At 37.7% G+C, this 15,948-nt stretch overlaps 1 protein-coding gene across 1 annotated transcript in view; it reads left to right on the plus strand.

The window, feature by feature from the left end:
* Window positions 1-4,598: 4,598 nt before the first annotated feature.
* LOC150108515 (protein Wnt-16-like) overlaps window positions 4,599-15,948 on the plus strand; it is a 76,260-nt gene continuing 64,910 nt past the window's right edge. Inside the window, exon 1 of the mRNA XM_090415940.1 lies at window positions 4,599-4,894. Coding sequence (XP_090272066.1) covers window positions 4,824-4,894 — 71 coding nt within the window. The 5' untranslated portion in view covers window positions 4,599-4,823. The remainder of the gene's footprint in view (window positions 4,895-15,948) is intronic.

The following is a 15,948-nucleotide window of genomic DNA, read 5'->3' on the forward strand; positions in this document are numbered from 1 at the left end:
GTTTAAATGTGACAGTAACAACGGTTTAATAAGATTAACGATTAACAAGATATAATACTCTACATTATATCTTGTTTCTTTCAAAGTATTCTATGCACATTGTTATTTTTTATTATATCTTTTAATATTATTGATATGTCATTAATTTTTGGACAGGTATTCGGAAAATGGCTTACATATATTTATTTCATTTGCCCCCCCCCCTCCTCCCCCCAAAAAAACTTTCAGGAATTTTAGCACACTCTCCAAAAAATTCGAATTCAAATCCAATCAAATAAATTTATATAGAACATTCTTAGACGGGTTTTACAAGTGAACTGGCCCAATTCTCTTTCCTCATCTATCCGTTTGCATGAAATAACCCGATAATGGTGAACTACTTTTAGATTAAACATAGCATTTCTATTAATATAAATATTAAATATTATTACATGTTAAATATAATAATGTAGATATATAATCAACTTAACATATTTTGCCCTATACACAACAATGTACTTACTATAGGTTTTTTTTTTTTTTTGTAACTTCTCATGTATGAGATTTGCAGACCAGTGACGCGAGGAACTCCACTAGACGAGTGACTCACGCAGTTACCCTTTGGGCGGTGATATTAATCGCTCCCTCTGGATATCAAACACCAGCAATGAACTTAATCTGGCCCTAATCTTCATGCTTTTTTTTTGTTGTTGTTGTCTATTAAATATCTCAAGTAAGATGTCGATATCTGAACACGGCAATGCAATGTTAGGTTCATTTTTGTTAATTTGTTTTATAAATCTCCAACACAAGGTGCATAACCTATGGCACATTTAGGGCCGCATGTGGAGAAATCAAAAAGAGGAAAGGAGAATCGATTGATGACTTATTTTTTATTATATATTAATTGTTTGTATATATATTGTATTATATATTGCTTTTGTTTGAACATTCTGATGTAGGTCTCTACTTGGGAGGCTGTTCCAAAAGTAGATTGATTAGAAAACGAGAACGAGAAGTTAATTTGGTTGGTTTAAAGTTTGGCTGTGAATGGATATTGATCTGCAGTTGCTCGCACTGCTACAGTCTTACAGAAAAATGTAGAAATGTGATGATGACGATAATGATGATCATGTCAAGTTAGTAGAAGAGTGACCATGAAAACATATTAATACATAAAATAGATGCAGTCTATCAATAAGACACCAGTGGGAGTGAAGCGGTGAGATAGGAGGGGAATATAATCAATTAACCTGACTGTACTTCTTTAGATAAACCTTACAGTGGAGTTTATTTTATTGCTGATGTTCATTTTTTTAAATTACACTAACTATATTTTGATTTTTGATATCAGACTGTCTACAGGATTCTAATTGACTTTCTCATTTTGAATTTCCTGTCTCTCTCTCTCTGAAATCAATGGCAAATTTATAAAACTAATTAGGATTATTTTTATTATACATAATGTTAAACGAATATGGTCATTCAAAATTATTTTCTCTGAAATAAAAGAATATTTTATAAATAAACCCCTAATCACTGTTCTAGTATTGTCCGTTGATTATACTGCGATTTTATGACCGAATTAGGGAGAGAGTTGATCAGATTTTTTTTATTATTATTATTTAACATATGTTAAGCTTGAGGAAAACAAAACAAAACAAAATGATAGAGAAACAGATGCAATATGGCTGCATCAAAATATTGAAAATACCAGATTAAAACTATTCGGAGTTAGTTCTCTTACTTCTGTCATATCTTGAAGTTTCCTTCAAGATATCACAGCAATTTTTTTTTTTTCCCAAATCGACAAATTGATCAGCGTTTTAAAAATGAAACTAAAGAAGAAGAAAACACACGTTTAGTTTAATTTCCTCATATATATCATCATCATCATCATCATCAAATTCCTTCAATGTACCTTCAAGGAGTGTACAGGATCATATATATATATATAAACATGTATGCATACATGTTCTGTCAGATTTACGATTTCGTATTTCATTTTTTTCACACCATATACCTGAATCATCTTTCATCTCCACTCCCGGATGTCATTTGAATGTTTGACGTGTCCTGGAAAGTGGTGATAATTTACTCGCCTGTTCCTAAAAAAAAACTACAGAAACAAAACGTTTCATTTATTTCACTGTGTTTGCATTTCCACACTGAGAATTAATCGCATTGTTTTCCATTTCATCTTATAGGCCATCGGAGAACACACTTGGTTTATAGACGTAATAAATTGGTCCTATTGTCTTAGTGGCTTCGATACAAAAATCGTATCATAACAAGAGTCTCTCTCTCTCTTTCTGTGTGTGTGTGTGTGCACGCGCCTAGATAGACATACAGAAATCACTTAGAAGCGAGAATAGTGATAATGATTGGAGATTCAGTATTTTCTAGATATCGCGCAATTGCAGCTTGCACATTCATTTGAGTAGCGTCCTTTTGTTCAATATTTTCAATTTCTATTTGTGAAGATATTGCAATTCTCAAGCCATATTTTAATATTTAGTTGCATTAGCAGTAAAGATTTACTACAGCTTGAAACTTGGACAGTTTACGATGCCGTTTTTTTTTTTGTTTGGAAAGACCTGGGTTCGAATCTCGTCTAGGATTTGAAAACCTTTACGAAGGCTTTTCAAGTGCAGTTAGATATATCATACGGAAGGGGCAGAAAAGAAAGACAAACGCGACAGAGAACACACGTAGCTGACTGATATAACAGATTATGCAGACAGGATTAACCGCCCTATCAGAAAGCATTGAATAGTTTCAATAAATCAAAGTTACTTTGTCTCTTGACAAAGTAACTTTGATTTATTAACTTTGCCAATTGAGCTTAACATAAAGAAAATGATGAAACTTGGCCAAAAACTGAAGTAAACTGAATTTACTTGAGCAACCGGGTCACATAAAAATAAAGTCGATTGAAATGAATAAAATTTGGAATGATTGTTGGAGCAGCTGAGACGGAGAAATAATAAGCAATATTCTAGAAAAATTCATGAGATGAGTGAGAGGCTAAGCGCCTGTACTAAACAGTGATTTGAATGATGAAATGAGCAACCAGCCTTCTCAAGGAACATTATGCTATGAATTTTTTTTTTTTTTTTTTTTTTTGCCACTATCAGACATACAATTGTGAATGACTTTCGACCAAATAGCTGATCTCCTTTTTATCTCTGTAAATTTGTTGTATATTGCTAGTGCGATCCATTTTCTTGCAATGGGTGGCGTTTCATTAGTTTATTATGGTTTGTCAATCGCACTGGGGAAAAAAATAGTAATGTAGATCCATTTGATATGCCAGCATTCTCTGCAACTCTTTCTAATGTGTTTTCCACAATACCTATAAGGGAATAGCAAGTTCCTCATTGGAACGTGATTGCGATGACATTTATTGTTTTAGATTATTGAATTATTGTTCATCTACCCAGGATAGTTCGCCATCAATGTCAGTTTGTGGGAGGAAATCCAAATAGAAAAAGAGAGAGATCGTTTTTACGCAAAATAATTTAAATAAAAATTGCTGATTCTATAATTGTCCAAACTGTCAAATGTTAAAAAACTCCTTAAATTAGCGTTTCCTCTCTTTTTTTCATACTCCGAGTTATTGTGTATATCTGGTTAAAGAGTAAACTGTTTTTTTATTTTATTTTACGAGAATATATATATATTTTTTGTTTCTTTTACTATCTAGAGTTTTGAAGCCATTATTTTAATACGTGGTTCTAATATCTTGGTTTCTAGGAAATATTACATGCATTAATAAAGGCACCAAAGCAATGTAAACATACCAAAAATATCCCTAAAAGTTACTATACAAAGAAATAAACGGTTTTTATTGTAATATGATTTATTTTCAGGCACGCTTCACAAAATGGGTATGCATCTTTAAGAATTTGGTGTTGTTCACGTCTGTTTCTACGGAATTCGGTAACCCTGAATGGATAAATTTCATTCAAATTTGGTATCTGGAATCCTTACACAAATTTGTCAATGCTGTTCCAAGTTTGGTTTCACTCGAACCATCTGCGGAAACAAAATATGTTGAAAATATATATTGTAATAATTCTGCACTGGCTGGATGGAAGTTAAGTAAATTTAATTAAAAATTCTCCCTTCGATTTCTTAGGGGAAGACGGTCAAGTTAGAAGTTCAGTGCAATGAAAGGTTTTATTTTTGTCGTATTTCCAATTTTTCTCCAGAAGAGAGATCTTTTTTTTTAATTTTATTTTGTAAGCACTATAGCTGATAATAATGAAGGATATTACAAGTTCATAATAGAAAGAAGAAAAAAAAATCTGTGCATTTAAGTTGATCTTTAAGAATCAAACATCTTCCGTTACTCTCTTAAGTTTTTTATTTTATTTTATTTTATTTTTTTTTTTTCCTCTTTGGATAACTCTTTATCGCTAGGAAGCCTTTTAGGATTGCTTCAGTAGCGCCGCCAGTTCTCCAGCCACTTAGTTCCTTTGTTAAGGAGTTCAGCAACCAATCAGCGCTTCGCCTTATTCAACATTATGCGTCATATGGTTGCACGTTGTCATGCTGACTAGCAAGCGTGATTTCGTTGTGTGTGTGTGTGTGTGCGTGTGTGTGTGAACCACCAGTGACACAATGTGCAAATGTTACAAGTTGGGACTCGTCGCATGTTAGCTCTCTGCAACCTGTTTCTTTCAAGTCGTTTGTGCGGTAATGTCAAGTGACACCTGCGGCGACCTAACCACTATCTCAGGTCGGAAGCCGCACTCGTCTTTGCACAGTCCTAAGAGAACTCACGCGTTTCACAGCCGCCGGCGTGACAGGCCACCGACCGAGACAACGTGCCACCTATCATGGGGAAAGTCGTACTTGCTGTTTGGTGGGCTATCAGCTTCTGTCTACACAGCACCACTGCCACCTGGATGTAAGTAACTGCATTTCACTTCTAGCTTTAACATGCTGTAATCGAAATTCTCTGTCCTCGTAAGTTTATCGCGAGCGTGTTCTTTTTAACTGTTGCTAAACTTTTCAGACAATTTCTAGGTTTTCTCATTTCCGCTAGAGTCAACTGCGGAGTTCAGTTTTCTCCGTCATCTGGAAACCACCTTACTGTTATGTTAGGATACTACCGTACTCGACTGTACGATAACTTCCCAACTAATTGAACATCTCAAGGTAGAAACTCGTAGTAAGCAGTTTAATCAGGTATGATATTCATATCGTATTTTTCTCTCTTTCTCGTACAGAATGCGTCGCACGTTTTAATTGTGGTCGCAAGATGTTCTTATCTCCGAACCACACTTAAAAGTGGAAGGAGACCGTGATGATAACATGGTCATTTGGAGAGCATCTCAAATGTGAACTGCATCTATAAGAGGAATCGTTTATCTACTTGTCAAAAGTGCATTATGAGAATACATACACTTATCTCTCTCTCTCTCCACGGGTTAGTCTAATAGCAACTCTTTCAAATAAAACCATTTGTAAGCACTTCTGATCTAAAACTACTTGTATGATGTTTTCGAATGATCTTTTAATAGGATAGTATTTAAGCACATCTTGAGTCGAATGATCATTTTAATCAGACTAATGAAATTAATAGACATAAACTTTCCTTATTTTCGATGCTGTGGCTGTTCATTTGAAAACGACTACGTGCATCCATCATCTCAGGTGAAACAGGAATGGAAGTTAAATGACTACTAAACTATGCTGCCTTCGCAAAGGCAGAAGGATGAATTATGTCGATCCGACGCATTGTCACGAAAGATCTTAACCAATATTATATAGCGTTGATCCCAAATAAATAAAATATGCAAACAAACAAAGCGTGCGCTAAATATCATGGGAAGACAACTTAAAAATATACTTGAAAGGAAGTAAGTTGTCGACAAATACATGATTAACTTGAAAATTATACATAAATTTTGAATGAAATGAGTTTCATGATTATCTTTGTTAGTTGGAAGGATGAATGATAATAATAATAAAATACCATGCACGTAGATTATTATTTTGAAGATATTACGCAGCTAAAATGCAATGAATTATAAGAATTAATAACTAAGAGCTTTCAAAACCTCGTTTATCTTTTTGGGAGACAGTAGTAGATGAGAAAATGTAATAACTATTTCGAGATATTGAATAAAGGAATTCATCTTTAATAATATATGTTTGAACACGCTATATCAATATGTTTATCAATCCCCCCCCCCCACCGCCGGAACCGGAATTTGTCTTCGTATACTACTCAGAAAACAATAATAAATAAAAATATTCCAGTCTCTCAATCTCCACCCTCCCCTAATCCTTGCTTTTTGTCATTCAATTTCGTTTGGATTTCACTTCGCTCACGAGATATGCGTTCATTTCGTTAAATGAAATGCTTTCATTAAAACTAAACAAACAAAGAAAACCAATTTTTTTTTTTTATTTTTTTGTCCAGTCGAACAATCTTGGAAGACAACAAAACGGGTTCTACAAGTGATAACAAGGCAACATTCCTCCGCCATTTCCAAGAAATTTAATTTCTCCTGGCTAAACTCTGGTCCATTCATTGTATCACTTTTCTGTAGGTTTCAATCTTTTGTATGCGGATTGCTTAATTATCATTATTATTATTTGTCGCACTTTTCGTTTCCTAGTAATGTGTCAAAGATAAGCTAAGAAATTTCTTTCCGTTTCTTTCTTGTTTCTCTCTAATATTAATTCTTTGCCTTTTTCATTCCTTCCATTACTCCTATGTTCTAATATCCATCGACTACACACACACACACACACACACACACACACACACACACACACACACACACACACACACACACACACACACACACACACACACACACACACACACACACACACACACACACACACACACACACACACACACACACAGTATTGACTCCATAGCTGAGTCTCTCGACGATGCGCTTTGGTTTGAAAAGACCTAGATTCGTATCCCATCTAGGAATGCGTAGAACCTTTATAAGAGTTTTTCATCTGAAGATAAACTAGCTGATCTCCTATAGAGGTCGTAAGGTTCCCTTCCCGGAAACGCAGGTTTCTCATCTTGAAAAAAAAAAGTAAACTGACCAGAAGAGCACACGCAGTTAACAGACAATAATACGCCGGCCTCATGTCTTAATTGCTTCAGTCATAATTCCAAAATAACAAACTCATCTAGCTACACAACATTTCATCATTCTTCCTCTTAGATCTAAATACACTTTGGGGTTACATAAGACTCCTTTCCATACTCAGAAATAGTTTTCTTGTCATTCCAATTCTACATCTAACTCCTTGCACGGAATCGTCCACTCCACAGTTCCTTGTATTTGAATTTGTCTCCCTTTTCTATATGTACTCGTGGATGATAGGATGCTATTAGCAAATTCTGAGAACAACTTGCGAGCATTGACCGTACATAAAAAAAACAGAAAGAAAGAAAAGAAAAGTCAAGCAGTGAGACTTGAAATTAACTCAGATGAGACGACAATGGATATTACTAACAATCTTTTTTTTTTTTAAGTCGTTCTGGAAAATATACATTGTATCGAATATTGAAAACAAGTACTAGAACATCCAGTTTTCAGAATGAAATATACTGATATGCTTATTCTAGTATTATAGCAGTTGACTCTACATCTATATAGCAAGTTCGTATAGTACGTATGCATCTGTAGAGTGGAGAAGTTCGTATAGTACATTCTGTATGGTATTGTAGCATCTATATAGTATGTTCTTCTCGCATGTGGAGAAGAACGTACGTACTTCGACAGAGGTGGATTATCATAGAATGCTATATCACTGGTATATTCTTTCGTGGAAATGATAAAAAGACTGTTACAGCCTCTCGAATAAACTGTAGGGAACATCATTTGTCAAGGTAACGTGAGGGTGTCATTTCATCCAGAAAAATGCCGAAGAAGCTAACACCAGATGTTCGGAAGGATGTTAAAGAAACCCCAGCAGTCGGATGCATCAGCAAGGAAGTCAAAGAGTGTGCAACCGTTTATTTTACTAGTGGACCACTACATAAAGATACACACAGTCTCGAAAGGCACAAGTCAAACACCATATATGATGTTTGAGTTTTCCCTAGTAAACAGTGTAAAGTGCACGTGTGTAAAGAATATGGTGGTTGGTCTTTAGCACAGAGAGTTTTATGATATGTAATGAATAATCCCGTTATACTCTGCACTGATCAGATGGATTAGTGTGGAGCTGGGTGATGTCATGAAAAAACACCTTATGTGCGAGTGTCATCCCAACTGAGAAGTTTTGGTGATGGAAATATAAAGGTCTGGAGCTGTTTTTTTTTTCCAGACATGGACTCGTTTCATTGGTTGTAGTGCGTGGAAAGATGAACGCCAACCGATGCAATGAATCCTACACTGTGTCAGTCTTACGGAAAATATACTTCTGTATCTTTCAACTCTACAAGTACTATTGCGACATAGTTTAGAAAGTGATGTGGAGAAATCTGACTGGCTACGTCCGATCTCAGTCCATTAGGATGCCTTTGGATGTAGGCCAGACCAGTGCATCTAATTAAGAGTACAGACTGGTCAGTTTGAGGAAGAATGGTTCAAAATAAGTGACTCATATCGTAGAATATGCCTAGTATGGTGGAAAGTTTGAATAGCTCCAAAGGCTTACAGAATATCGAGACGTCCAATTTAGAAAGACCTGACGCATTTTTGTATTCCAATACGTATTTAAATATAATGTACATTCTAAACAAACATGAAACAGCATGATTTTATTTTATTTATTTTATTTTATTTTTAAGAAACTGACATAGCTATTTTTGAAGAAAAAATGCATAATTTAAATTAAATAATAAATTAAAATAATTTATTTAAAGCAGAAGTTAAAAGTAGAGAAAACGTGTGCTACTTATAGGGAAGGGGAAAAAACGCCAATACATAATCCAGTTTTCCCTCCTTATAAATTTAATAATACAGCAATTATATAAAAATCTTATGAAGAATGCAACAACACTCTTTTGCAGTGATGAAACCCTCTTTTTTAGGAGGAGGAAACACATTTTTTTCTTGATGTATTTATTCAGAAATAAAAGAGTAAAATGTGGTATTTATGAATCATTGTATGTACATATTAAAACTTCAGAGAAAGAGCGGGAGAGAATGGAACACTGCAAAACTGTCATAGTATGAATTCATGGTTCTGCACGGAAGTTTGCGTGGCTGCCTTTTGACATTTAAAGTAATCAATTAACTTTGAGGAAGTGGAGAAGCGTCAATCGTTTTCGGATGGTTTGCCGATGTGTATACAATTTGTTTGTCGAAGCATTTAGCTCTCATTACCGGAATCCAAACACATCTTTGTAAACAACCATAGAAGCTGAAATTTTAAGTAAACACCACCAATTGTTTCTGTTTAAACTACCAGATTACGTTCTCACGTAGAAATGCTTTCAACATTCCGTTATATTGAAGATGCATACAAGATGTGAAGTAAATCTTCATACAAAGTAAACCGCAGTTCGCTGATGTCAAAAACAGCACACCAATTTTCACATATTTATCTCAAAATATTTTACTTCCTTGATTTCCTCTCTGGGGAGCGGTAGATTCGTGAATTCTGAAGATGCGCAGTCGTTTAAGTGAAGACAAATGTTTTCGAAAATAAATGACTTCATTCTAACTGCCATTAATTTGGGAATAAATAATTCTGAGAGTGTTGTAACATGATATTCATATAGACATCTTAAAATGACTTACAGAATAAAGTTATTTTTATGGTGGGGACGTCCTGCTGGAGCAGCTGCACCGGCTCATCTTGATGATCTGGCGAGAAGAACGGCAGCCGGACGAGTGGAAGGAGTCGCTGATCACCCCCAGTATATAAGAAAGGAGATAAGACTCAATGCGGCAACTTTAGGGGCATCTCACTGCTGTCGACTGGTTACAAGGTGCTGTCTAACATCATGCTAATACGCCTCACACCATATGCAGAGGAGTGCCATGGTGACTACCAGACGGGCTTCAGGAGGAACCATTCTACAATAGACCAACTCTTCACACTGCGCCAAGTTTTTGAAAAGTGCTGGGAATATAACCGGGAAGTTCATAATATTTTCATAGACTTTTCTAAAGCCTATGACTCAATGATACGCCCAAAAATATGGCAGATATTAGAAGAGTTGGGAATTCCTCGAAAACTCCGAAAAATGACGCAGGTGTGCGTAGCTGGTTCGAGAGCAAGAGTGAAAGCAGAAGGTGACCTTTTGGACCCGTTTCAAGTACAGACCGGTGTGAAGCAGGGTGATGGGCTTTCTCCGATTCTCTTCAATCTAGTGTTGGAAAAAGTAATTAGAAACACACAGCAAGTGGCAGGTGCAGTCGACATGGGGGTGCAAGTTAGGATTCTTGGCTACGCTGACGACCCGAACGTTATGACGCATCAACGGGACGACGTGGTGGCATTGAGATGGGCGGACCAGACGAAGCTGCAGAAGAAGTTGGCCTGAAAATAAATGCCGAGAAGACAAAATACCTTTTTATGAGTCGCCATGCTGCTCAAGATCCAGAAGGAGCTGCACAGTTTGAGAGGGTGAAGGTATTCAGGTACTTGGGTTCTTTCGTGACTGAAGACAACAAAGTTGAGGCTGATGTCCAGAGTCGGGTAAATGCTGCGAATGTGGCCTATTATCAGGTGCGTCCCCTTTTCGCCTCGCGCTTGCTGTCTTGGGCTACAAAGGTGGGACTATACAAGACTTTGATCAGGCCTGTTCTCCTCTACGGTGCTGAAGTGGACTCTCACGGCGAGACAAGCCGATCACCTGAGAGTATTCGAGAACAAGATGCTACGACGTATCTATGGAGGGGTCATGGCAGACGGAGTCTGGAGGAGGCGGTCCAATGCTGCCATACACGCTTTATACAACTCGGCAGACGTCTTGATGGAGCTGCGAGCCCGGCGTCTTCAGTGGCTGGGGCACCTGTACCGTATGGGCCCCCGAAAGGACTGTGAGACAAGCGTGGGAGGTCCGACCTCGATCAGGGAGGCCGCCAGGGAGACTGAGAAAGAGATGGGCGGATCAGGAGAAGGAAGACCTGCAGGCTGTCGGGCTGGAGACCAGAACGTGGCGGACAGTTGCAGAGGACCGTGCCCAGTGGCGACATGTGGTGCTTGAGGCCAAAAGTCCCTCCAGGCTGATAGCGCCTGGCTAATGTAATGTATGTACTGAATACCATCAGCAGAGTGTTGTCTGTTGATATCAGAGATAACGCGACCTACTGCTTTGTTGTACATCACGAAACCACAGACCTTTGATGAGTTTTTTCGTTTGGGGAACAAGTCGAAGTCGCAAGGACGCATATCCGGTGAATATGGAGGATATTTCAATACTTCCCATTGCCACCTGTCTAACATCTCAGTCACCAGTTGTGACGCAGGCATTGTGCATTGTAGTGAAACAAGCACAGTGGAGAACCCTTGAAAAAAGTGGTGTCATTTTCTCCTTAAGGTCAGACGTAAATGGTGTTCCAGAAATCGTCGGTAGAACTGTGCATCATCATCAGTTTGCCCTTAGGGCACACCAGGATGAAGAATGATACCTTAACCTCATAAGCGACTATCACCATGACTTTAACTTTGCTGGGTTTTTTTTTGGACGGAGTGATCCTGACTGGCGCCATTCGTTGGATTGTCTCTTCAGTTCAGGCTCATAAGCCCTTGCATCCCTCTTCATTTTTGTATGGTTCCAGATGAAGGCCAGCAACCGCGAACCTGTGCATTTTTGCATCTTAGTCAAGTGATGTAAAATTCAACGAGCTGAAATTTTGCGCATACTTCCCGCTCTGGTTAGGATATGACAAACACTGACGGATTATCCCAGTTTACTGGGCCAACTGGGCGTTCAGTTCAACGGCGAGGAGTCCTAAAACAAGCTCAACATACTCATCTGAAATCAGGGGTGTCGTAGTGTCCGGTGCCTGTGTGCAAAACTTTAGTTGGCGCCCCAACCCCCCTCCAATAAAAAAATCACTTTAAAAAAGCGTTTTTTTTTTTAAATTATTTCCTACTCTTTGGCGCATTTACTAACCTGGTGCCTGTGTGCGTCGCACACATTGCACATATGGCCAGCGCGCCCCTGTCTGAAATAGTGGGTCATCCTGCACAGCGATTATCATCCGGGTGATCTCGCCCCACACGAAATGCACTGACCATCTTGCGACAGTCCGCCACAGGCTTCCCTAATACCACGATGACAGTCGCTCGCAGTTTTACCTCGTGCAATCTGGATCTTGATCCAGGATCGCTGTTTTAATCTTGTGCACATACCTTAGAGTGTTGCACACCGAGTCGTTGATTTTAATTACTTCTCCACACTTCTAACAAGGACACTTGTTAGAATGGGCTGTCTTGCCTTGTGGCATGTACAGTACATACAACTTGCACCTCTATCTGTCAAGAGTAACATTTGAGTTATTACCAACTAGGTCTCCTGACAGTGTTGTCACTACTTTATTTACAACTCTCATATTAGGATAGCCTGTTTTCAGGTATTTTAAAGGGGATTTGTATAACATATGTGATTATTCATGTGATTATCAAGAAAAATTAAGACTTGGATTAATAAGCTAGACCAGTAATGGAAAAAAAATTCCCAATCACAATGCCAACATTTGCTGCTAAGAGACTCTCGTTGGCAGAGTGATTAGCGAACCCGCTCTCTAGCCAAGAGCCTGCGGATTCGAATCCCTCCCAGGAGCATGGATGTTTGTGATTGTCCTACCAATTCTTTGTGGAAAGGTAGGACGTTTCCACAGAGGTCCTACCTTTGTAGCCTCCCCCCCATATATATACTAATATATATATATATATATATATATATATATATATATATATATACTAATATATATATATATATATATATATATATATATATATATACTAGGGGGGGGGGGCTCCTCCACCCTGGCGCCTACGGCGCCCAACTCCCCGAGTTGACTGGTAAGCCGGTAAGACAAAAAACGTGACATAAAAACGTTTCAAATTTCGGCTTATATATATATGTGTGTGTGTGTGTGTGTGTGTGTGTGTGTGTGTGTGTGTGTGTGTGTGTGTGTGTGTGTGTGTGTGTGTGTGATAATCGGCTTTTACTCGGTTGTTGTGATACATTTTAAAAAATATAGATTTAATGACTTCAAAAACCGAGATAACTTATAAAGATTTTAATGAGAATAATACTACTAGTTTCGACTTATAACATCCTACCGAACCCTGTCCACTTAAACAACAATTTGAGTTATAACATCCCAGATAGCCATGCTGCAGTTATTCAATACTGGCGTTCACGTGAGCCTGCACGCACACTTGCAATAAACAATGGCACGCCTGTTACACCAACTTGAAAAAATACAACGTTTTTTATGTATCAATTATGTGTGGCAATTTTTACCTGTAATTTCCAGTTTGTTTAGATACTTCAATGTTTATTACTATTCTTTTCCTTTATGAATACCTGAGGAAGGCTGTTATAAGCCGAAACTAGTAGTATTGTTTTCATTAAAATCTTTATAAGTTATCTCGGTTTTTGAAGTCATTAAATCTATATTTTTTAAAAAATATAAATATATATATCAACTGATGCCTGATATGAGAGAACCTCTGTAGCTCAGTCAGTACAGACAAGTGGTTCTTAATCATTTTTGCCTGATTAAATGACTCAATACGATAATTATACTGCCCCCCCCCCTCAGAGTTCACAGCGTTCCATGGGGGGGCGCTACCGCCCAGGTTAAGAACCACTGATATAGACGAAATCCATTGGTCGGAAAGACCTGGGTTCGATTCCCGTCGAAGACGTGAGGAATCGAACTTTATCTGGTCTCTTTCTACTGGGGGGGGGGATTGGGCGCCATAGGCATCAGGGGGTGGGGGGGAGGCGGAGCCCGCCTAGTATATATATATATATATAAAGAGAGATACAGTGGAAAAAACAGCTCATAAAATGCAGATATCAACATTGTAACTATAATAACCATCCTTGTGGCACGAAAGAATGACGCTATTAAAAAATTCTCTATGCATACTGATACTGTTGAACTCAAGTACATGCTTACTTTAACTCAGCACTTCAGTTTTACTCGTATCTGAGTAAAAGTCACATTACAACAACTTAATTCAAATAGGTGGAATTTAGTGAAATTCCTGCACATTCCACTTTCTTTTTTTAGTTATTGTAATACCTTCATGTAAGATCTCTTAGACGTTCTACTTCGTGTCTTCGTTTATAAGTGCACGGTATGACTATTGCAACACGTCATCATGTTTTGGTTTCTGTAATTGAAGCAAAGATCGTAGTTTGATTTGAGGCGTGAATGCGGTTTCGATTTCGAAATCCTCGCAGTTATCCTCGAGTCCAATGAGAATTGCAGACGCCGTTGTCATTGGACTCGTGTATTGGAGAGAAAAAGAGAGAGAGAGAGAGAGAGACAGATAGACAGATATTTGTATCCATTTTATCGCAGTATTATCGGTTCGTGGCAGGTACGCCCGCAGATACTACCTGTGGGCGAAACAGCAGTCTAGCGTTCTTTTAAGTTTTCTTTTATCATAGATATACGAGAGTTCTTCAGTTAATTCTTCATCGTCATTAATGAAACGACAGGATTGGAATTCTAATGTTGATATGATCCATAGTTTTTGAGACATATATTGGTGGGATTGAGCATGCAGATATTTGCTTGCGTAAAGTGGCTTCCTGTCTATTGTAATTTCAATCCTATAAAAGTTCCAGCCAGTCTGACGTTCAGAAAGAAAACTTGATTTTGTAAGGTTTGTTGTTCAAATGATTCATCATATCATGAAAGGTTTTATTCTTTTTCCTTTTTGCCGTAATTCCAGATTAAGAAAATATCATTAATGCACGTTTCCCAGTCTTAGTGATAAATAGTAGATTTCAGGATCCTTCCTTCCAATATTCCCATGTAGATATTTTGGTGAGAGAAAGGGTTCTCCATTGCCAGATCCCCATTTCTGTTTCTATATCTCCGTAGTGCTTGATGGTAATAAGTTTTCTGGAGAGTATTTTCTACAGTCGTTTTTATTAAGCTTGCAGGACGAAAAACCGAGTTTTTTCAAGGGAGAGAGAGAGAGAGAGAGAGGGAAAACAAAAAAGCTTCCCCGTGCCACAGATCGACAAACGGTCGAAAAAGGTTTAGAATAAAGTTCCTATAGTCGGCTATTCGAATCAAACTGAGAACAGTCTTTCTTTGGGTGATCTAGTACTGTGAATGCAAACATTATTTCAATAGGGCTACTTTTTATAATTTAGCACATCTTGTACACCAAGAAATAAGTGAACAATCACTACTAGAATAGGCCTTTTGGAAGAGCATTTTACAGAGGGATAATAAATAGAGATTATGTCCGCAAAATAATCTTTTTCATTTATTAAATTATTATTCAAAGTGTTATGAACATCTTGTATAATTTGAAGGATGGAATAATGATACAAGAGCACACGAGAGAAAGTTTGACAATGCAGATATCGAAACAAGAGTTCAAAAGCAGCACGAGGAATTCCAAAATTAAGGTAACATGTTTTTTTTGAGGATGTTTAATACTAGAAAGTTGACATAAACCAAGAAATAAGTGAATATGCACTACTTCTCCACAAAGTCTCCAAATTTCAAATTTATCGATGCACTTGTCCCAATGATAGATCAGATTGTCAATACCAGTACTGAAGAAGTCTGTGCTCACACCCAGTAACCAACATTGCACCGCCTGATGACCCTTCTAATCAATAGCAAAATGCCTTCAGGAAAGGTTTTTCTTGAAGGGCCATAAAAGGAAGTCTGAAGTCTCTAAGCCTGGGCTGTAGGGGATGCGGCAGAGTTTCCCAACGATTACAGCGCAACCACTCACGAGTGGTGTGCACAGTGTGTGGAGTAGCGTTATCATGCACCAAATTCACACCGCTTGTCAGGAGTCCTG

The sequence above is a fragment of the Typopeltis vanoorti genome, chromosome 3, assembly GCF_054136105.1.
Source record: "Typopeltis vanoorti isolate ZY-2024b chromosome 3, IOZ_Tvanoo_1.0, whole genome shotgun sequence".
Lineage (NCBI taxonomy): Eukaryota > Metazoa > Arthropoda > Arachnida > Uropygi > Thelyphonidae > Typopeltis > Typopeltis vanoorti.